The 25,233-nt window shown below is 40.2% G+C and overlaps 1 protein-coding gene across 1 annotated transcript in view; it reads right to left on the bottom strand.

Annotated features, from left to right (window-relative positions):
• LOC132819400 (TNF receptor-associated factor 5-like) overlaps window positions 1–25,233 on the bottom strand; it is a 69,030-nt gene that overhangs the window by 31,124 nt on the left and 12,673 nt on the right. Inside the window, exons 2-3 of the mRNA XM_060830883.1 lie at window positions 5,284–5,534; window positions 796–853 (exon numbers count right to left, since the gene is read on the bottom strand). Coding sequence (XP_060686866.1) covers window positions 796–853; window positions 5,284–5,513 — 288 coding nt within the window. The 5' untranslated portion in view covers window positions 5,514–5,534. The remainder of the gene's footprint in view (window positions 1–795; window positions 854–5,283; window positions 5,535–25,233) is intronic.

Here is a 25,233-nt window from a genome sequence, read left to right as displayed (position 1 = left end):
ATCATAAAGAAAGTATGCAGCACCATCCTCCCTTCTGGCTTCCAAAAGTATAACTATGACTAGATTCCTTGCAGTGTGGAAACAGGCCATTCGACCCAAAAAGTCCACACCGACTTGCTGAAGGGTAACCCACTCTCTTACGTTTACCCCTGACTAATGCAACTAACAGTATGGGCAATTTATCACGGTCAATCTACGTAACCTACACATCTTCGGACTGTGGAAGGAAACTGGAGCAGCTGGAGGAAACCCACAGAATGAGCAAACTCCACACAGACAGTCTCCTGAGGCGGGAATTGAACCTGGGTCCCTGGTGCTGTGAGACAGTAGTGCTAACCACTGAGCCACCGTGCTGCCCGTATGCTAGCCAGGCTATTGAGATGAGGAACTCATGAAAGGAAATGAAAAGCCACTTCTTGGTATCTCCAAGAAGGCTCTCCACTTCTTGGTATGATATGTCATTGTAAGCATACAATAATTAGCTGACATGTACAAAATCACTTTATCCAACTCATGTTTTCTTAAAAGCATTTTGCTGCATTTTAAGGAATACTTGTGTTTTTTAATAAAAAAAGTTTCATTTTTACCTTTCTTCACAATTAACAAACTGCTGATCAATTTGTGACAATGGACAACTTTGAATTGTACAATCTTCGCAAATGTGGTTTCTTTAGAAGATCATTATGGAGAAAATATGAAACTACTGCTTTTCATTAAGAGGAATTTCACAGTTTTTTTTTCTATTTACCATTATATCTTTGTCTAATATATATTAGACATATAATGTTGTCTTACCCAATTTGTAATAATCCTTTCATGATCAATGGGACAAACAGCAATAGGTTTAGTCTCTCTAGAAAGCATTTTAAAAACAGAAAAGAAGAATTAGGTAAAAGATTTAAAATAGTTTCAATTGTTCAGAATACTGAAAATCATCCTTGCAAATCATATCATTCAAAATTCTACTGCATACTTCCTTCAATTAGAATAATCTCATTATGCTTTCTGCAAATAAAATTGCCATGATTTACTGAAAACCCAATTCAAAGATAATTCACAAGACAATTCATACTGATTATCTAGACATTCACAAATATATCAAAGATCAGCATTCCTAGAGAGGTCTGCTATGCTAAGCAGGTTAACTTAAGAGGAGCACACAAAAGAATGTGTTTAATCAATATTTTACTTGCAAACTTGAGTTGGAGGAGAGAAAAAGTCATAACATTCACTTACAAATTACCTGCAAAACATTAGGTCAACTTAAGAGTAACAGTCCCTTCCCTCCAGAGGTCATGCAGTATCATACTAACTACAAATCAAATAAGTGAGGGATAGTCAGCTTAACAGATGGTTACAATTCTTTAATGAAATAGGCATGTACAAGAAACTGACAACAAACCAACTTATAGAGTCATCGAGATGTACAGCATGTCCATACTGAACAGATATCCCAACTCAATCTAGTCCCACCTGCCAGCACTTGGCCCATATCCCTCTAAACCTTTCCTATTCATATATCCATCAGATGCCTTTTAAATGTTGCAGTTGTACCAATCTCCACCACTTCCTCTGGCAGCTCATTCCATACACGGACTACCCTCTGCGGGAAAACGTTGCCCCTTGGGTCTCTTTTATACCTTTCCCCTCTCATCCTAAACCTATGCCCTCTAGTTCTGGACTCCCCACCCCAAGGAAAAGACTGTCTCTTTATCCTATCCATGCCCCTCATAATTTTGTAAACCTCTATAAGGTCACCCCCTTGTATCCGACACTCCAGGGAAAACAGCCCTAGCCTATTCAATCTCTGCCTATAGCTCAGATCCTCCAACCCTGGCAACATCCTTGTAAATCTTTTCTGAACCCTTTCAAATTTCATAACATCTTTCCGATAGGAAGGAGATGAGAAATGCACGCAATATGTCAACAGTGGCCTAACGAATGTCTTGTACAGCCGCAATATGACCTCCCAAATCCTGCACTCAATACTCTGACCAATAAAGGAAAGTATACCAAACACTTTCTTCATTATCCTATCTACCTGTGACTCCAATTTCAAGGGGCTATGAACCTGCACTCCAAAGTCTCTTTGTTCAGCAACACTCCCTAGGACCTTACCATTAAGTATATAAGTCCTACTAATATTCGCTTTCCCAAAATGCAGCACCTCAAATTAAACTCATCTGCTACTTCTCACTCCATTGGCCCATCTGATCAAGATCCCATTGTGATCCGAGATAATCTTCTTCACTGTCCACTAAATCTCCAATTTTGGGGTCATAACTTACTAACTTATACCTCTTATTCTCACATCCAAACCATTTATCTAAAATGATGAAAAGTAGTGGAAGCAGCACTGATCCTTGTGGCATTCCACTGGTCACAGGCCTCCAGTCTGAAAAACAACCCTCCACCACTAACTTTGAGCCAGTTCTGTATCCAAATGGCTTGATTTCCATGAGATCTAACCTTGTTAACCAGTCTCCCATGGGGAACCTTGTTGAATGCCTTACTGAAGTCCACATAGATCACATCTACTGTTCTACCCTCTTCAATCCTCTTTGTTACTTCTTCAAAACACTCAATCAAGTTTGAGAGACATGATTTCCCACGCACAAAGCCATGTTGACTATCCCTAATCAGTCCTTGCTTTTCTAAATACATGTCATCCTGTCCCTCAGGATTCCCTCCAACAACTTGCCCACCACCGATGTCAGGCTCACTGGTCTATACTTCCCTGGCTTGTTCTTACCACCTTTCTTAAACAGTGGCAACACATTAGCCAACCTCCAGTCTTCTGGCACATCGCCTGTGACTATCAATGATACAAATATCTCAGCAAGGGGCACAACAATCACTTCCCTAGCTTTCCACAGGGTTCTAGGATACACCTTATAAGATCCTGGAGATTTATCCACCTTTATGCAAGGCGTCCAGCACACTTCCTCTGTAATATGGATATTTTTCAAGATGTCACCATCTATTTCCCTACATTCTATATCTGCCATATCCTTTTCCTCAGTAAATACTGAGCAAAATATGCGTTTAGTATCTCCCCCATCTCCTGTGGCTCCACACAAAGGCTGCCTTGCTGATCTTTGAGGCGTTTTATTCTCTCCCTAGTTATCCTTTTGTCCATAATGTTTTTGTAAAACCCTTTGGATTCTCCTCAACACTATTTGCCAAAGCAATTTCATGTCCCATTTCTGCTCTCCAGATTTCTCTCAAGTATACTCCTACTGTCTTTATACTCTTCTTAGCATTCACTCGATCTATCCTGTCTATACCTGACATATGCTTCCTTCTTTTTCTTAACCAAACCTTCAATTGCTTTAGTCATCCAGCATTCCCTATACCTACCAGCCTCTTTTTTCACCCTAACAGGAATATACTTTCTCTGGATTCTAGTTATCTCATTTCTGAAGGATTCCCATTTCCCAGCCGTCCCTTTACCTGCGAACATCTGCGCCCAATTAGCTTTTGAAAGTTCTTGCCTAATAGCGTCAAAATTGGCCTTCCTCCAATTTAGAACGCCAACTTTTAGATCTAGTCTATCCTTTTTCTTCACTATTTTAAAACTAACAGAATTATGGTCGCTGCCTCCAAAGTGCTCCCCCACTGACACCTCAGTCACCTGCCCCGCCTTATTTCCCAAGAGTAGGTCAGGTTTTGCACCTTCTCTAGTAGGTACATCCACGTACTGAATCAGAATATTTTATTGTACACACTTAACAAATTCCTCTGCATCTAAACCCTTAATACTATGGTAGTCCCAGTCTATGTTTGCAAAGTTACAATTCCCTATCATATCCAGCCTATTATTCTTACAGATAACTGAGCTCTCCTTACGAATTTGTTTCTCAATTTCCCCTCTGATTATTCAGGGGTCTATAATGCATCACAATCCCAATAAGTTGATCATGCCTTTCTTATTTCTCAGTTCCACCTAAATAACATCCCTGGATATATTTTCGGGAATATCCTCCCTCAGTACAGCTGTAATGCTATCCCTTATTAAAAACACCACTCCCCCTCCTCTCTTGCCTCCCTTTCTATCCTTCCTGTTGCATTTGTATTGTGGAACATTAAGCTGCCAGTCCTGCCCATCCCTGAGCCATACTTCGGTAATTGCTATGATATCGCAGTACCACGTTCCTAACCATGCCCTGAGTTCATCTGCCTTCCCTGTTAGGCCTCTTGCATTTAAATAAATGCAGTTTAATTCATCAGTCCTACCTTGTTGTCTGTTTTGTCCCTGCCTGCCCTGACTGATGGCTCACCTTTTTCTCAACTGTACTAGTCTCAGATTGATATCTTTCCTCACTATCTCCCTGGGTCCCACACTCTACCCCGACATTACTAGTTTAAATCCTCCCGAGCAGCTCTAGCAAATCTCCCTGCCTGTATACTAGTTCCCTTCCCATTTAGGTGCAATCCGTCATTCTTGTACAGGTCACTTCTACCCCAAAAGAGCTTCCAATGATCCAAAAATGTGAATCCTTCTCCCATATGCCAGCTCCTCAGCCATGCATTCATGTGCTCTATCCTCCTATTCCTTCCCTCACTAACTCGTAGCACCGGGAGTAATCCAGATATTACTACTCTCGAGGATCTCCTTTTTAAATTCCTGCCTAACTCTTTGTAATGTCCCTTCAGAATCTCAACCTTTTCCCTTCCTATGTCATTGGTTCCAATGCATACAATGGCCTCCTGCTGGACCTTCTCCCCCGTGAGAACATTCTGCACCCTCTCAGAGACATCCTTGATCCTGGCACCAGGGAAGCAACACACCATTCTGATTTTTCGCTGCTGACCACAGAAACGTCTGCCTGCACCTTGGACTAAGATAATCGATGGCTTGGAACTCGACATACCTCTCATTGCATTAGAGCCAGTCTCAATACCAGAAATTTGGCTGTTCGTGCTATGTTTCCTTAAGAATCTGTCACCCCCTATATTTTCAAAAACAGCATGCTTGTTTGAAATGGGGATAGCCACAGAAGACTCCTGCACCACCTGCCTTCATCTCTTACCTTTCCTGGAGTTAACCCATCTGTGACTGTATCTGAGACATCCCCCCCCCCGCCCTTCCATCACACTGCCATCCATCACACCCCCTTGCTCTTGTAAATTCCTCATTGCCTCTAACTGCCTCTCCAAACGATCCATTTGATCTGATAGGATTTGCAACCACCGACATTTATTGGGATGTTCACTTTCACTGCCAATCCACAATTTAAAATTGAACAACTTTGAAAGTGAATATTAGAAATTATTACTTACGTTAATTCTGCAATACAATTTTCACAAAACCGATGCCCACATCCAGTCTGGTATGGATTGCAAAGTACAAATGAACAAGTGACACATTTGTACCTATCTTCTAATGGTTCAACAAATTGAAGATTTAATCCAGCCTGATATGGGTCAAACCCTAGAGAGAGTGATGTGCTGGAACTATCTTGACGAATGAATACACCTGATTTGACTCCACAGCTATCTTCGGAGGCCATCAGTTATGTTGCTCGACAAACCTAATGATTGTTTAAAGATCAATTGTTAGTTGAAATTAAACACGATCTGCTTTTAATTCGTCAATTGCGTTATGCAATTAAATTATTATTAACACATGAAATATTGTTTTTATTTTCATGAATTAAGATGATTAATTATGGTATTTCTCCATGAATGGGCTTCTACCTATATTTTGATACTTGTTACATGAGAATTTTTGTTTTTCAATTTCAGAATTATTATTAACTGATGGTGGGAATGAATCTTCAGAAGGAATACTCTAACTTATGTCACAGTAACTGACCTAGTAATTGGTGAAAGCAGTAAGTCTCAAACTGGAGTCCACGGACATCTTTCAGGATTTGCAATGTAGTACCTGCCTTATAGGTGGGAAAGCCAGATGATTATCCAGAGCAAGGATAAGTAATTAAGCAAAACCGAAATAACTACAGATGCTGGAAATCAGACACAAACACAGAAATTGCTGGAAAAGCTCAACAGGTCTGAAAAACCTGAGGAACAAAGTTGTGAGGAAGGGTCACTGGACCCAAAACGTTAACTCTGAATTCCCTCCATAGATGCTTCTAGATTAGATTAGATTAGATTAGATTAGATCAGATTCCCTACAGTCTGGAAACAGGCCCTTAGGCAAGTCCACACCGACCCTTCGAAGAGTAACCCACCCAGACCCTACTAATGCACCTATCACTATGGGCAATTTAGCATGGCCAATTCACCTGAACTGCACATCATTTCTGTGGGAGGAAACCAGAGCACCCGGAGGAAACCCACGCAGGCACAGGGAGAATGTGTAAACTCCACGCAGACGGTCACCTGAGGCTGGACTCGAGCCCGGGTCCCTTGCGCTACGAGGCAGCAGTGCTAACCACTGGGCCACCCTAAGCTTTACCAGCAATTTCTGTTTGTTGTGTTTGTGTAAGTAATTAAGCAGTGGTCAGGGCCACACGTTGTTTCTTCATGCTCCTGCTTTTCTCCACCAGTGCTTATTCCATCCGGATTCCTCAGGCTCCTGCTCTGTGTTTACACTTTCTATAGGCACCTGCTCTCTCCTTTTTCCGGATGCTTCCATGCTTCTGGTCTGTCTGTTGTCCAGCTCTCCACAAGCTCCACTTTCTCTACAGTGCTCTGCTATATTCTAGACGCCTCTTGCTTTGCTTTCACAGTACTCCTGCTCTCCAAATGCTTTCTCCATGCTGTGGCTCTCTGAAAACATTTGCTCTCTCTTGGTTTATACTCTCTCCAGGCTCCAGTTCTCCTGTTCTTCCCCAGGTTTGTTCTCCCCATGTTCCTGCTCTATATGTGCTCTGACCAAAAAAAAAAGACTCTGCAGTAAGTAGCAGACACACTGGGCTGAATCGTACCAGATTTTGGCAAAGTGTCACTTTTAGTAAGTTTCATGAAGGCTTTCTGTCTATGAACCGTAACAGAATTTCTCCTGCTATCTCCCAAAGTATGTTTCATTGACTATGCACCATTAACTATGGCAGTGCCATTTGTCATATTCTGCCACTCAATGCAGGCATAAGTCACTGTCATGATCTCCCACAATTCCTGGCAGCATCCTTGAAGCTCAAATGTGCATCCAGTCAAGTGTTGGCAGTCAACAGTTGCTCTGCAGTGTTTGCTTTATTCATCCCAACATGTCAGTTAGAAGGTAACTGGCTCCCCACATTACCATGGGGACCTGGAGGCTCTGTTGGACAGGGGAGGGAATGGCTGTGGTAAGGTGGGAAGGTACTTTTGTTCACTACCCATGACATGTGTTCCAAGAGTAAAAAGGTGAGTGCTGGAAAAGCACTGTGGTCAGGCAGCATCCAAGGAGCAGGAGAGTCGACATTTCGGGCATTAGCCTTCCATCAGGAATTTTTAGATTAGATTAGATACCCTACAGTGTGGAAACAGGCCCATCGATTCAACAAATCCACACCGACTCTCCGAAGAGTAACCCACTTCCCTCTGACTAATGGCAACTAGATCGCAACAATTCCAGGCGGTCAGAGCAGTAACCTGGCCACTTCAGCTTGCCACTCGCTTCTCCAGTTCTCCATTAGTCACCAACATCTCAGGGCACATGGGGAAAGTGAGGACTGCCAATGCTGGAGAGTTAGACTTTAAACGTGTGGCGCTGGATAAGCACAGCAGGTCAGTCAGCATTTGAGGAGCAGGAGAGTAGATGTTTCGGGCATAAGCCTTCCATCAGGAATTTTTAGATTAGATTAGATTCCCTAACGCACCTAACGCTATGGGTAATTTAGCCTGGCCAATCCACCTGACCTGCACATCTTTAGACTGTGGGAGGAAACCGGAGCACCTGGAGGAAACCCACGCAGACACAAAGAGAATGTGCAAACTCCACACAGACAGTCACCCAAGGCTGGAATCCAACCCGGGTCCCTGGCACTGTGAGGCAGCAGTGCTAACCACTGAGCCATCGTGCCGCCCTAATGTGGGACTTATGCCCGAAACATCGACTCTCCTGCTCCTCGGATACTGACTGACCTGCTGTGCTTTTCCAACGCCACACATTTAAACTCTAACTCTCCAGCATTGGGAGTCCTCACTTTTCCCATGTGCCCTGAGGTGTTGGTGACTAGTGGAGAACTAGAGAAGCGAGTGGCAAGCTGAAGTGGCCAGGTTACTGCTCTGACCGCATGGAATTGTTGCATTCTAGTTGCCATGCAGTGGGCAGGAAACTGCATATTGATGAGGTAAGACATGAGGAATGCTATTGCATGCTGTGAGAGCCCTCACTGATTTTTCTTCTTTTAAATCTTTTATCAATTTTGATTTGGGGTCTGATCTGGGAGCTAAAGATAACTTTTGGACTGTGGTAATCAGCTCATGTTAATAGGAAAACAGACCAAACAAATGTTTGTTTATTCATGAGGCCCGGCCTGGAAGTTAATTGCAGGTTGGTTCCTGGTTAAAAAGTTCTGTAGATGTTTTGTCAGCAGGGATGAGCATTGTGTTTAGACAGATAGATGAAGTTGGCCATTAACAAGGTCAGTAGCTGGAATTTGTTTCCAGCAAGTCTGCAAAAGACTAAGCTCAAGCAGAGGGGCAGATGTTGAAAAATAACTGTGACCTTGTGGAGGAGATGGTCAGAAAGCCGTCAGAGATTGACTTGGGTTTTGGACTATTTTCTGTGAGAAGGAATCTGACTGTTGGTGATCCAACATGAAGATTTGACAGCTCCATGCCTACCCTCCCTGATCAGCTCTTGGAAGCTCAGAGAATAGAGAATCATGTTAGAAGCATTAAGGCCTAAATCTGAGTGATCTGTAAAAGTGGTCTTTATCAACATCTTCAGAAAACTGACCAAAAAAACCAACATCTGTGGTTGTAGAACAAAGTATAATGAAAACCACTAAAGTAACCTGCCCACTTTTGTTAGAGGGATTCCCGATTTGCAAACATTTTGAGTTATAAATGCTCATGTTTATGAATGTGATCATAAGTTTTAAAGGCACAACCGATGAATACTTCCTATACTTATGAATGGCTACTTTCCATTGTCTTGAATTGTGTTCTGACGTTCAAACATATCACTGGCAAATAGACCCCAGAAGAAAACCCTGAACCTGACTGTATTTTCTTTTATTTATCACATAACTGATTGTTTCACTGTCTGTCCTTTGTGTGAATGGAACTGAAAACAAAGGTTTTTGGTTTAAAACATAGACTAATTACATCACTTTGTTATTTAATTTTGCCCTCCCAAAGTTATTATAGTGTTAGTAAATTGCCAGGTCTTTTGTTTAAGCTACGATGCAGTGTTGAGAATTGTTTATTCATAAAGTCTGGGATTGGTTATTCAAAAAGTCTGGTTGGAAACCATTGGGGTCAATTGTGATGTTTTTTGAAGGTTTTCATTTTATTCTGTTGCTAATACAGAGGTAGAAAGGTGGATTTGGTTTGGTTGCTTGTCTCCATGTCATGACAATGCTAACATATGTAAATAGGCGTTGCACAGCTCACTAGCAAGAATCGGATTTTGTCATTCAACAGTTGGTTGCAATATGGGACTTACACTCTCAGTACCGAACTGGAAGCTCCTCACTCCTGATCTCAAGTGAGTTTCCCAACTTTCCTGCCAACACCCAGTCTTTCAGGGGCTGGGAAGATTTTACCAACTCACCTTGCTGCTATCAATAAATTGATAACAATTTATTCACAGTATTATTAAAACATTCTCTACACGCAGTACTTTGTGGCTGAGTACAATGTGTTACATTCTGGATCGGGGGCTGTTGGTGCCTGATTCATTTCAAAAGTTTGAAATGCACTGAACTAAGTCACTCAGTTGAGTCAGACCCTTGATCGAAGTCACAGTCTGCGAAGTTTGATTGATCTCAGTCAGGGCAGAAGGTGGACCTTTACCCATTACTGTCTGTTTTAAGTGATCTGTCACCTAGTCTGGTTCCTATAAGGTGCTTCCCAACCTGGCAGCTGAGAGGCTAATAAAAGGTCAACAGTTTCAGGAGGGGAAGGTACTGAACCTCTTTTCATTTAATGACAAACACACATCACAGAAAGATTAAAGCTTTTTATGTTCTTAATCTTTCTGCTGAGTTAAAAGCAGCACCTTTGATGCCGAACAACAAATAGGTCTAAAAAAACCTATGTGACAGGGAGATGTGACAGTATTAAAACAGTTGTTCTTAGCAGCTACTGGCTAAATATAATTTTCAGTTCTGCATTTTCCAGTGCTTTTATTTTACATGTTTGCATTGTAACACCGGTGTTATTTCTCCATTTATCCATACTTATCACAAAGGGACAAAAAAAATGCTCAAGTAAGAGAACAGAATAGGTGTAAGCCAATCTGTGTCACCCAGGCTTAAACATAGTCAGTCAATGACCCACTCACCACTGTTCACTGGGGAAGAGAATTCCAAACATTATCTCAGAGAAGAAATTCTTCCGCTCTCTCTGTATTAAATGGGATACCCCTTATTTTTAAATTGTGCCCTTGTCCATCTAAAACTCAATTCATTGCAGTCCAATTTAATATTCTACTTTATTTTTGGCTTATGTCACAAAAAAAAACCATGTCAATATTAATTGATTAAAATTGTCTTCTTTAAGTTCTTCATTTCACAGACAATACAACTGTTGATTGCTACCTCAAGGCTTACTGACAATTCACAACCTTTATTTCATGGAGCTGTTTCGTTAGCCATGTCAGTTTTGATCGACTGCACAATGTAAAGAAGAACTAATTCAATTATTAAGAAATGAAGGCAGAAAATGAATGAAAGGCACAGCAGATCTGCCAGTATCCAAATTAAAATTGGCAATTGTAATTTTGGGAGAGAATGCTTCATCAGAACACCTTTATCTCTAAAATTACTATGAAGGCATTCATTATGAAGGCATTTGCCTCTCAATCTGACAATCAGAATAAGAACAAGTAGCTGCAGCAAACAGGTCAGGAAGGCTTCTAGCTACAATCTGGTCTGATTTCAGTCAGCATGACAACATAGGTACAATTTTAAAAATTCTTTTGTGGAATGTAAGTACAGCGGCATGTCTAGCACTTATTGCACATCTCTAATTAGGGTCATATAATCTGAAATAGGCCCTTCCGTCTATGCCAACCAGCGAAAACCAGACTACACTTGGCGGCATGGTAGCTCAATGGTTATGGATCCGGATTTAATTCCCACCTCAGGCGACTGTCTGTGTGGAGTCTGCACATTCTCCCCGCGGGTTTCCTCCAGCTGCTCTGGTTTCTTCCCACAATCCAAAGATGTGCAGGTCAGGTGAATTGGTCATGCCCAATTGTCCATGGTGTTAGGTGCATTACTCAGGGATAAATACAGGTGAGGGGAATGGATCTGGGTGGTTACTCTTTGGAGGTCGGTGTGGACTTGTTGGACCGAACGGCCTGTTTCTATACTGTAATCTACACTCATGTCACTTAACTGCACTCAGTCCATAATCTACCTATAGCCTGGCATTTAAAATACTTATCCAAATGCTTCTTAAATGTTACAAGAGTACCCTCTCAGGCAGCACATTCCATACATCACCACTCTCTAGGTGAAAAAACAATTCAGTCTCATTTCTTCTCAAAACCACTTGCTCCTCACCTTGCATTTATGCCCTGTGGTCTTAAACACATCTGCCTTGGGGAAGAGAATCCCGTGATCTACTCTGTCTTTACTTCAATCCAATACTCCCTCAGCCTCCTCTGCTCCATAGGAAAGAAACCTAGCTTGCCCAGTCTCTCGTTCTAACTGAGATTTTTTTTATCCCATGCAACATGCTGGTGAATCCCTAAAGGCTCTCCAATGCAATTACATCCTTCCAATAATGTGGTGACCAGAGTTGCAAATAAAAATCTATGTGGCCTAACCAATGTTTAAAAAGTTGTAATTTGACTAACTTACTCCTATTCTGTGCTTGGGGTCATGAAGGCAAGCATCATGGTGTAGGGTGTGAATGTTGGAGGTGGTGGATAGAGCATCAATCAAGTAGGCTTCTTTGGCCTAGACAGTATCAGCCCTCTTGTGTGTTGTTGGAGCTGCATTTATCCTGGCAAGTAGGAGTACTCTGCCACGCTTGATTTGTGGCTTGGAAAAGATGGACAGGCTTTGGGAAGTCAGATTAGTTACTCGATGCAAAATTCCCAGCTTTTGAACTGCTCTTGTGGACACCATTTACATGCTTGTCCAGTTACAATAATTGGTGGCATTGCTGCCAGGATATAAATATTTGACCAGGCAATCACAGTCATGATCGCAGCCCAGCAAACGTCTGACAGAAACATGCATGTGGGTGACAGGTGAGCAGAGGATTGATATACACACATTGAAATCACCTACTAAAGCTCAAATTCAAGGCTTACACATGAATAACGTGCACTTGGACTAAAGATAGGTGGGCACACAGAACCAGTGGAACTATGCACTATCAAGGAGACAACAGAGTCAAGAGGGGTGGAGAGCAATTTAGCAAGAACAAATAGTAAAACTAACAGTTAAGTGAAATGCACTGAACGATAAACACATCTCTTTCGTAACCTGTGAATTGAAATTAGTCAGATGTTCCTGGCAATCAGGTAACAACTAAAGATTTAGAAAAATTCCAAACTGACATTTCTACCCAACCCACTGAAACTCAACCACTCTCTGTGGTATTTTCGCATAACTGTGACTCCAAACATTTGGTGGCTTTTCGGATCACTTACTAAAATTCTACTAATCCATTTATAAAATAAATCGATATGGTACTGATCATTCAGTAACCAAATAACTTTTAAGATTTGGAAAATAAACTTCTCAGAAGCAATTATAATGTTGATAAATTAATTGTTAAACTTGTAGCCAAAAACATTGGAGCATCAACAAATATGAGAATTTAGTCATTTAATTCATTGACAAACTTTGTGTTTTTTCAGACATTTGTCAACAGATGTTCTTCCTGTAAAATGTTATGGCGAAGTAATCAAGATAGTGAAAACTAAGGTGGGGGGGATAGCATGTACTGATGTGTTTGTGTGATGACAAGCCATTAAGATTTATTGCTATGCAAAAAGAGGTAACATAGTTCAGGAGTCAGATATTGATGCGATTTCTGTGCTCAGCAAAGCAAATACTGCAAAGACTCTCTCCAGATCATTTCACTTTGATATGAATCACACTGCAGGCCACAATTATTGATCTCAGGAGCAGTTGCAGTACGGCTCCAGCCTAAGAGACTTATCAACAAGTCTGTTTGTACTACAATGTTAGACATGTCGATGAGGATTTCATAATTTTCTTTTTACATTGATCAGGCCAAGACGTTTCAGGGAAATGTAAACAAGTTTTTTTTTGTTTTATTATATCAAAAATAAATGACAGGGTATTGTCACTAATTTCAAATTTGGTACTCTACTGTATTTGACAAGACAGAAAAGGGGTGAACTATTTTCTTACGCCATGAGAATAAAAGTTCAAATGAGTTCCCACTAATGTAATGCAATGTGATAAGATCTTGTGACATCTTGTAGATCATGTGATTCTGGGTAACATATTAAACATAACTAGTTATAAATCTTTATCGAAGAGTGTGGCGCTAGGAAAGCACAGCAGGTCAGACAGCATCCAAGGAGCTGGAGAGTTGACGTTTCGGCATAAGCCATTCACCTGAAATTCCACTCTGACTCTCTAGCATCTGCAGTCCTCACTTTCTCCCTGATTATAAATATTTGCCTCTCAATTGTCAAGGAGTCCTACCCCAGCGGGGTAGGATTCTGCTATGGTGGTGGAGTTGAAATTGTGAAGATTAATCTAGCTCCTGAAGAGTTGATTCAGACATTAAACATGTGTTGTTCTTTGTAAATGTATAGCGTACCAATAATCTCAAATTAATGTTGTACGCAAGCACTGCATACATAACTGTGCAATAAGTGTGTATTTACGTAAACGTTTACATGTCCATTAAAATAGTGGACAACTCTATTAAAACATATTTATAAGCAAGGTAATTTCAAAGCAAGAGTCCATTTTTGTTCTCAAACAAAATATTTAAAATGCTGAATTATAAAGGCTTTATGTTGTTTCAAATATTTGCTCACAGTTCCCAGATATTGCTAAAATGCAATAATATCCAGTATAAATTGTCCTACAAAATGGCTTTTTCTTTTAAAACCATCTTAGATTCCCAGAATGCAAACTAAGTTCATAACATTCCTGGATCTCAGGATCCAGGGAACAACACACAAACCATCAATCCATGACAAGCCAGTGTTCCCTCAAATCAGACCATAAAGGGTTAATCTTTCCACCAGCTTCTGTCCTCTCCCTCTCTCTCTCTCTCTCTCTGTCTCTCTCTCTGTCCCTTGAGCCCTTCAATCAGTGAATGTAATTTATAGAAGAATGTTTTCTCTCTCACTCACTCTTACATAACCATCTTCCAACTTCCTTACTATGACAGTTTTTTCCTAGCCTGCAAGGGTAATGAGACATTCACATTCCAGCACAGTCAGGATAAGGGAACTGAGCTTCATAAATTCAAAACTGCTCATTGTGGTATACATGAAAATATAGCAGGATTGTTCTATTATGTGCATATTCCACTCAGCTTATTAAATTACAAGTCCTTTTCCTATTGAGTATTAGTCTTGTTAAGAATTTTTGATATAAACCAGAAATTTAGTTATCAGACACCCTACTGTGAAGTATGCGTGCCTCCAACCTCAAGAGTGAGAAGGAAGTACTGCCACACATTCCACAAGTGAATAAATGTTATCATATTATTTACCCCGATCCATTTACACTAAGAACTATCCATAGGCCTATTGAGGCCTTTAACTGACAGAGTAAATGGCAATTAAGAGCCTCAATCCATTTCCACTGCCATACAACGCCTAGGACTTGTATAGTGGCCTCTGAACAAGCACCTTCCCGCATTCTCTGCGGCAAATGTCACATCTGAGGCTACACGCTTTCTCAATAGCAACACTGATCTGACCTTAATTCTTTCTTGTAACCATGTGACCACTTAAGTATTCACTATCATCATTAATGTACATCAATAGGAATCTGCATCAGTTGGTACAGAATTAGAAACAATTGTTTCCCTTTCAAACAAATCAGCTTAATTGGCAATGACTGAGCCCCCCAAAAATGGGACTTACTCTCCTTTAATGATATCCAATCTTATTTTAGCTCCACATCGAACAGAAAATGTCTTCTTTCAGCTATTTTAAAACATATCAGGTCGACTTGCTTTCTTGTAAAATGCCAACTTGTCTCAAATGTCTCTCAAGATTAACTTCTTCAACGTGACACCATTTCCGCTCCATCGGTTGAAGTACTTGCTACTTAACTGGATCGAGAGTTGCTGGGGATTCGTGTGGAGAAAGTGGGTTGGGTAAAGAACAGTCTGATCTGATGGATCAATGATTGCTGGGCCTGTTCCTGGATATGATTGTTATTAATGTGCATGTCAGGTAAAGAGAACAGTACAATTAAGCATTATTTAGACGATATATCCAATTTGGGTCTCCTTACATGGTGCATTGATAAGCCACCCCTAAGAAAGATTTAGAGAAGACTGAGTGGGAGGTTTTTTTATAACCTTCACAGAATTATTGGGCGTTCAGCGTATGTTGAGTGACAATGCCTTCCCACTCACTGCAGACGCTTTCACCATAACATGGGGATGGTAGAGTGGGTAAGGCAAATAACAGACCACCTATCCATAGGCCTATTGAGGCCTTTAACTGACAGAGTAAGTGGCAATTAAGAGCCTCAATCCATTTCCACTGCCATACAATGCCTAGAACTTGTATAGTGGCCTTTGAACTTTGGAAACAAATTTCCCCAAAATAATTTTGGTCACTTTATGTTTCTTGAAGGAAATAATGTGACTCAATGCATGTATAAATCAGATTATGACAAAATACACTAGGCCTGATGGACCAATTGAGTCTTCCTTTGAGTTGTATATTCATATATTCTACTCAAGAGAAAGGGAATAGGCACTGCCTTAGTGCCAGACAATGAAATCTTCAACAGCAACTCCGTTGCCATCTCTGATTTTGTCCATTCTGTTAAATACTAATTCTTCACATTTTGATAAATATTTAAAGTATCCAAAAATACAAGAATGAGAAACAAAAATATGCTTTTCCAAAATTTTAGTGAAACAAGCAATTTTAGCAAATTAACCTGATACTCTTGTATTTGAAATCCTTGATTGGAGTGAAATCAGTTTCAAGGAAATTACTGTTCAATTTTTTTTTTAAGGGAGATGGAGATAGATTCTTAGTGTGCAAGGAGGTGAAAGATTACCAGAGGTTGGCAGATATGTGTAATCGCGGTTACAATGAGATCAGGCATGACCTTATTAAATTATGGGAGCAGGCTTGAGGGGGCTGAGTAGCCTACTCCTGCTCTTAACTCATAGGTTGATACGTAATTATTTCCTGATAAAATCGTTTCTGGTGCATCAAGGAGGAGCATATTTGTTACTGCAGTTATTGATTATTCATGATGTTGCAAACAACTTCAGAATCTGGGTCTATCCAACAAAATATCAAGTTTCTTCCAGAATAATTGCGCAATGATACATTCTTCAAAACCACCATATAACTTCTCAACAGTATGCTCTTGTAGCACCTAAGTTTTAGAAACTCTTAAACCACAGAATCAACCCTGGTTAGACTCACACATTACACACATTTTGTTGCAGCAGGGCATTTGACAATGCCTAACATTAGTTAATTTAGCCCTTGCAGGTTTGGATAGTTAAGTGTGAGCTGGTAGCATTACTCTGCAGAAGGAGAAACAAAACAGCTGGCACCTTAATGAACAAGGCAAGCAACTGTTCATCAGACTGAAGACTTCTCAAATTAACAACACCAGAAAGGAAGTGTAAATTCGGGTGGCTGAATTCAATGTCAGATCAGATGCAGAAAGATAAAGACAGAGAAAGAAAAAAAATTGATCCAGAAAAGAACAGAAAGATCATGAACCTTGTTTTGTAAATGCAATATTTCATTTTTTTTAAAAACCTCCAGCAATTAAAACCTAAAGAATGAGACTCTACACTTATAATAATTATTTTCAGTGCTGATGAGGTTGTATAAGTTATTAACACTTATCACTGCTTTTAAAGTAGCAAATGGATTTCAGATTATCAAATGAAGTGTGATATCAAGCCACACAAAGAAAGACTAGGATAGGCAACCAAAAGCTTGTAGATATTAGGGCCAACGTAAAGGAGCAAGAGGTAGGTGTATACAAATTTCAAGGAAGGAGTACCTGATCTTCAGGATGAAACAATTGAGAGTACCGCCATCAATGGTGGAGGAAAGAAAATTGATAATCGACAAGACATTAGAATTGTATGGGTGCAGAGATCACGATAGATTCTAAGGTGCTCAGATTGGACAAGGCTACAGAGATGTGGAGAGATGAGGTCATGGAAAAATTTGAGAATAAGGATGGTGTTATCAGTCAAGCAGCAAATGTGGGTCAGTTACCAGAGGTGTGATGGGATTTGTTGAAAGGTAAGGTATGTGCAATAGAGGTTTGAACAATAAAAACTTGACACCCTTTAATGCAATTTAATAGCAAACTGGATGGTGAGATGTCAACTACATGAAGCAAATGACAGAGGTATATGACTTGGACAGCAACTTTTGGATACCTTGCCTGCTCCTGAAAACACAATTTCATTAACATCTGAGTAACAGAGTACCACTGGCCACACACTTTTTTTTAATACAAGAAAATCCTGACAAATATAAGTTGATATTCAAAAGCTAGAAACAGAATTAAAAGTGCTGAATTACTTAGGCGAACTTTAGCACTATTGTTTTGAGGCTCAAATGTGATGGTACAGTAACTATTCTACTTGTACATTCTATTGTTTATTATTGTAATATCCAACTGAAAAAAATATTTCACTGGTTCAAGCTAAATAAAGGCCTTAGTGATTTTGCAGGTATTAATTTCCCTCACACTATTTTATTGAAATAGCTTTGCCTTAAACAATCTTAAAAGTAACTCAGAATCCACAATTGATCAAGGTTTGAAGGAGGTCTATATCTTTAATCAAATGATTCTAGAAACTAAATTTGTCTCCATTTTAAACCATGTGCTTTAGGTTGTTCAAATACTTTCAAATGATTTTTTTAGTAAAATGTTGGTTGTTAAGACTTGTTCTTGTGAATTAGCTGACAGATTTCATTTTTAAACTACCACACAACAAAATAAGGCTTAAATAAGCAGCTATCTCTTCCAGAAAAACAATATTATGCCTCTCAAACTCACAAAAGTGACCTTGCCATTATTGTGAGGGACAAAACATTTGAAAAACTAGTGGGACTACAAGCAGACAAATCACCAGGACCTGATCGTCTGCATCCAAGAATTTTAAAGGAACTGACTGCAGAGATAGGCACTGGTCAAAATATTCCAGAACTGAGTAGATTCCAGGAAGGCTCCAGAAGATTGGAAAATCGTTAATGTGACACCCCTATTTCAAGAAGGGAGACAGAAAGTAGGAAACAATTGGCCAGTTAGTCTAATAACTGTCATTGTGAAATGCTAGAGTACACATGAATAACGTGGGCGGCACGGTGGCTAGCACTGCTGCCTCACAGTGCCAGAGACCCAGGTTCAATTCCCGCCTCAGGCGACTGACTGTGTGGAGTTTGCACGTTCTTCCCGTGTCTGTGTGGGTTTCCTCCGGGTGCTCCGGTTTCCTCCCACAGTCCAAAGATGTGTGGGTCAGGTGAATTGGCCATGCTAAATTGACGGTTGTATTAGGTAAGGGGTAAATGTAGAGGTATGGGTGGGTTGCGCTTTGGCGGGTTGGTGTGGACTTGTTGGGCCAAAGGGCCTGTTTCCACACTGTAAGTAATCTAATCTAATTAATTAATTTTTCAGGTTGGAAAGAAGTAACTAGTTGGGTGGCCAAGGATATTAGTGACTTGGAGGAGGGGAGAAAGCGTAATGTAGCCAAACTTTCTGACAATCCAAAAACTAGATAGGATGGCATATTGTGATGAGGAATTAAGGAATCTGCAAAAGGATACAGATTGGCTGAGTGAGGGGAAAATCTTGACAGGTGGAGTTTAATGCAGGAACGTGTGAGGCCATGCAGTTTGGTAGGAGGAATCAAAAGGCAGACTATTATATAAATGGAAAGAGACTCCAACCATGCAGTACAGAGAGATCTGGATGTTCATATGCACAAAACAGAAAAGAAGCATGAAACAAAGAGGCAAATGGACTTTATTGTTAGGGGCTGGAGTTTTAAAAATAGTAAAGTCTTGGTACAATTGCACAGGGTGTTGGTGAGGTTGCATCTGAGAAAGGACTGTGTGGTTTTATTCCCCATATTTAAGAAACACTATATTGGCATCGGAGACATTCCAAAGAGATTGATTAGACGGATTCCTGGAATGAAGGGTTGACGTATCAAAAATGGCTCAAAGTTTTCGGGCTTTATTCATTAACGTTTAGAAAAATGAAAGGTGGGGGAATTTCTTGAAACATACAAGATTCTGAGGGATTTGACAGGGTAAGTGTTGAGAAGATGTTTCTACTAGTGGGGGAATCTTGATCCAGGGGGTATACTTAGAAAATAAAGAGGATACTCAGTTAAAACTGAGTGCAAAGGACCCTACCCAGAGGGTAGTGAATGTTTGGAATTCTTTCCTCCAGTGAGTTGTGGAAGCGACATCACTGAAAGTACTTAAAAAATAAGTTGTGAGGTTTTTGAATTATTGGGGAGTTGGTAAGCCTGGGGCAGATTATCCATGATCTTGTTGAATAGCACAGCAGACCTGAGGGCTGAATGGCCAACATCTGTCCTTATTTCTAATGCTCCAAATAGCAATTTTCTTTCTAATAGCATTTGGTTGGCACTAATTTTTCAAGAATGTAATGCTGCTTGGTTAGAATTTAGGATTGAACAGAATATTCATCCGTGACAGACCCTGTTTTAAGGCCCTTTGATTGAACGGAGTACTTGGATGTGAATGATGAAATAGGGCTGAATCAGCATGGCTTCATCAAGGGAGGTCATGCCTGACAAATCTGTTAGAATTCTGTGAGGAGGTAACAAACAAGCAAATTTGACAAAGGAGACCCAGGGGACATGATCAATTATGGATTTCCCAAAGGCCTCTGACAAGTTGCTTCACGGAAGGTTGTGAGACAAAATAAGTGGCCATGGTGTTAGGGGCATGGTGATGGCATTGACACAGGATTCGCTGACTGGCAGAAGGCAGAAAGTGGTATAAAGATGTCTTTCTCAGGATGGCAGCTGGTGACTTGTGGAGCTCGCATGTGTCAGTGCTGGGACCACAACTGTTCATATTATACATCAATGATCTGGACGAAGGATCTCAGCGTATTGTTGCTAAGTTTACAGATGACACAAAAATAGATGGAGGGGCAGGGAGTGTTGAGAAGACAGAGAGGCCGTAGAAGGAGAGGCTTGGAGAGCGGACAAAGAAGTGGCTGATGGAATACAATGTGGTAAAGTGAGAGGCTATGTACTATATAGAACGAATAGAGGTGTAAATTATTTTCTAAATGGGAAAAGGCTTTGGAAATCTGAAACACAAAGGGACTTAGAAGACCTGGTTCAGGACTCTCCAAGGTTAACACGTAGGTGTTACAGTTCGGAAGGCTAATGCAATGTTAGCATTCGTTTCAAGAGGGCTAGAATACAAGTACTGGGATGTATTACTGAGGCTGTAGAAGGCTCTGATCAGACTGTTTTTGAAATATTGTTAGCAGTTTTGGGCCCCATATCAAAAGGAAGGATGTGTTGGCCTCTGTGTCCAGGAGAGGTTTACAACAATGATCCAGGGGATGAAGGGCTTGTCACATAAGGAGCGGATGAGGACTTTGGGTCTGTTGGGTCTGTACTTGATGGGGTTTAGAAGGATATTTTGGGGGGGGGGGGTTGCGGGGCGGTGGGGGAGTCCACATTGGATCTTACAGAATACTGAGAGGACTGGATAGAGGAGACATGAAAAAGATGCTTCTACCCTAGGAACTGAGGGCACAACCCCAGGGTGATGGGTTGACCTATTAGAACTGAGATGATGAGGAATTTCTTCAGCCAGAGGGTTGTAAATCTGTGGAACACATTGTCGCAGCAGACTGTGGAGGCCAAATCATTGAATGTATTTACAACAGAGATAGATAGATTCTTGATTGGTATGGGGACCAAAAGTTCTTGGGAGAAGGCAAAAGAATGGGTTTGAGAAACATATCAGTCACGATTGAATGGCGGAGCAGACTCAATGGACTGAATGGCCTAATTCTGCTCCTATACTTTATTGTCTAAGGTAACTCAAACGCAAGTTCTCCTGAAATCTGCAGGAAGAAAACAATCCAAGATCTCCAACAAGTTTTAGTTTTGTTATTATGACTCCAACATATTAATTTTGTACTGTGCAACATAGTCCTCAAAAGTACATGTCATGCATAATTCCACGCACAAGCATTTAAAGGAAATGACTGAGGAAGGAACAAACTCAGTATCTGTTGAGTTCTTGTTAAAACTTAGGAATTACCCAGTCTAAAGATACAAATAAGAAGTTATTCAGTGATTGTCATCTCCAATAAAAACAGTGATATTAGCAATAATAAAATCAAGCATTCCGTTACTTTTACCCCAACTCTTTCATTCCAGTCTTTGAAACATAAAAGAGATAAATTAATTCTTCCTGTCCATTTACTCAGTTTCTATCAGCTATTATATTGTGTGTGAATGAGGCAGAGAGAAGGAAATGGGGATTGGGAAGTTGTCAGGAGGATAGAGTTTCAAAATTGACAAGCTTCTGCCCAACACTTTGATAGCTAGACCTTCACTGTTGCAACAGAATCATGAGTCTCACTGACCATTTCATTTTTTTTATTGTTCTGCTCATGATACTTCCCTCATACTTTTAGAATAAAAGTCCAGCATTATAGGGTTTCAAGTAAACATCTTATCATTGAGCATCAAACAGAGGAACTCAGAGGACCATTATATGAATAATTTAACTCAAATATGCTTCCTAATGTTATATCCTGAGAACATAATTTTAGGTCAATGAAATAACATCCTATAGTATTAATCATCTTTGTTCAATTCACAGACTATACATATTTCCAGCTTAGAAGGAATCCATTCAGCCCATCATATCCATGCCAGTGAACAAAGATCTGACTACAACAGTCCAATTTACCAGCTCCTGGCCCACAGCCCTGGAGGCAATGGCGACGCAAGTGAATATTTAAATGATGTTTCAATGTTATGAGAGTTTCCGACTCAAACTTTTTTTCAGGCAGTAAGTTTCAGACTCACCCCCAACTTTTGGGTGGAGGAATTTCTCTTTAAATCCCCACTTAGCCCTCTATTTCTTACCATAAATCTATGCTCTGGTTACTGACTCATTTACAAATGGAAAAAGTATGTTCCTACTCACCATATCAATGTCCCTCATAGTCTTATCTACCTCAATCAGAGCTCCTTTCAACCATCACTACTCCAAAGAAAATAACCCCAGGTTATTCAATCTTTCCTCATCACTCAGACCTTCCAGCCCAGGAACATTCCATTAAATTTCCTCTGCATCTTCTCCAGTGCAATCACATCTTTCCTATAATGTGGTGACCAGAACTGTACACAATACTGTAGTTGTGACCTAACTAGCAGTTAATACAGTTCCAGCATAACCTCCATGTTCCTGTATTCTATGCCTCAACAAACAAGAGCTAGAATCCCATTTTCGAGTAAAAAGTGAGGTCTGCAGATGCTGGCGATCAGAGCTGAAAATGTGTTGCTGGTTAAAGCGCTTGTGCCCAAAACGTCGAATTTCCTGTTCCTTGGATGCTGCCTGACCTGCTGAGCTTTAACCAGCAACACATTTTCAGCTAGAATCCCATTTGTCTTCCTAACCATTGTTTCCACCCACTCTGCTACCTTCAAGAATTTACGGATATTCACACCAAGGCCCCTCTGATCTTCAGTAATTTCCAATGCCTTATGATTCACAGCATAATCCTTACCTTGTTAACATTCCTAAATAAATTACCTCACACTTTGAGGTTGCATTTCATTTGCCACTACTTTGTCCACCTGACCAGTCTGTTGATATCCTTCTGCAGTTTCTGACTACCCTCCTCACTATTTATCACCCTAGCAATTTTAGTGTCCTCTGCAAACTTCTTGATCACACCCCCTACATTTCAGTCCAAATGATTAGTATACCACAAACAGCAAGGACCCTCACACCAACTCCTGTGGAATCCCACTAAAAACAGACTTCCAGTCACAGAAACATCCCTCTACTACCAATCCCGTTCCATGCCTTTCAGTCAATTTCAGATCTAACATGCCATTTTGGTTTGAATTCCTGACCTCTGATTTTTTTTTGACCAGTCTACCATGAGGGGCCTTCTCAAAACCCTTTAGTATAGTCCATGTAGATCATACTGAATGCTTTACGCTCATCAATTTTCCTGCATACCTTCCCAAAAAATTCAATCAAATCTGTCAAACATAATCTTCCCTTAACAAATCAATTTTGACTATTCCTGATTGATCCATGTCTCTCCAAGTGCAGGTATATCCTATCCCTCAGAATTCTTTCTGCCAAAACCCTCCATCTTACAGCCTATCTCAGTCATAACTATGATATCATACTCCCATATGGCAAATGCGGCCTCAGCTTGTTTGTCTTATTCCTTCGGTACTTCACATTAAAATATATCCCATTTATCTTTGCAAAACTCACTTGTTTCTTACCTGGCCTATATTTCCTCTGCCTTTCAGCATTTTAACTTCTAATTCCAACTCTGCTCTCTCCCCTCTAAATTACTTGTCAGGATCCCAACCCCTGTCAATCTAATTTAAATACAGCACAACAGCCACACATTGATGCGGAGGCTTGCCAGAGTATCAGTCACATTCCTGTTCAGATGTAACCTGTCCAACTTTTACAAGTCCCACCTCCCCCAGAAATGAATCCAGTGCTTTTGGAATCTAAAGCCCTCTCTCCAGCATCACCCTTCTGGCCACATTTTTGTCTATTCTACGCTTCTATTCCTATACTCTCTACTTCTTAGCACCAAAAATAATCTGGAGATTGTCAGCCATGATAATATTGAGTGGTGAGCAGGTTTGAAGGGCCAAATGGTCTACCCCTGCTCCTACTTTCTATATTTCTATGGACGATAACCAAATACTATCTTAAGCTTGCATTATTCCTAGTTTAGTTTTACTTCTTACACAAAAGTAAGTAAAAGTGCTTCACATGTATATTTATTAAAGAACAACCATAGCCAGTGTGAAACTTGGTAGTCTTTCATCAAGGTTTGGAATTCCAGCATCAATTCAAAAGACAGGTCACATCTGAATATATCTTTTGTCCAAAATTTATAAGTGAAACTTTGACTTCATCAGAGTGATTGCTGAGAATGTTCAGTCAATTTACAATATATCCCACACCCATTGCTGCTATTATTAGGTTTACTTTTCCTGTTGGCGTGGAACAGTCGTTCTGAATGGTTGAGTTGGCCACAACCACAGTTGCCCTTTCTGTACAATTTTGCTGGTTTCTCCATTATGTTGAAAATACTGGTTTCCTCCTGAGCTTTCCTCTAACTTAATTTTGTTGATAATTTTTTTTAAAGAAAAAGACCAACAACTAATTCATAAAACAGTCACACCTTTAAAGGAATTACATGGTAGTATTTTGAACTTAGTGGACATTAAATGAAAAGTCAAAATGTTCCTTAAAGTCAAAGTACATAGATTCACTAATTATCTTTCCTCATTATTTTTGATAAAGCACCTAAGTCAATTTGAGGCCAAGTTGAACACAGACAGGTCCTGTGAAAGTTATTATGAAGTTTCTACTAGCAATCTTAATTGCTTTCTAATTTCTAGGTTGTCCTTCATCACTCTTTGCACAACACGATTGCAAACCTTCAAGTACAACACTATTTTCTATTTTCTACCATTTTATTTTCTGTATTTTCTTGATGTTGCATTAATTTCCATTTTATACATCTAGAATATTTTTTACTTATTTCGTTCACAGGCTGGAGTGTTTGCATGATTTCCCCCCAAATAAGAAGGGACCACAAGTTTACTTGTTAAATTTGCTGAAGGCACAAAGGTAGGTAAAAAAGTAAATTGTTGCAGATATTATTGTATAAGACATTGGCCTGAAAGGGTTCACTC

This window comes from Hemiscyllium ocellatum, chromosome 10 (genome assembly GCF_020745735.1).
Source record: "Hemiscyllium ocellatum isolate sHemOce1 chromosome 10, sHemOce1.pat.X.cur, whole genome shotgun sequence".
In the NCBI taxonomy this organism is placed as follows: Eukaryota; Metazoa; Chordata; class Chondrichthyes; order Orectolobiformes; family Hemiscylliidae; genus Hemiscyllium; species Hemiscyllium ocellatum.
Note: the sequence above shows the minus strand (reverse complement) of the source record. Positions and strands in the feature narration are given on the sequence as shown.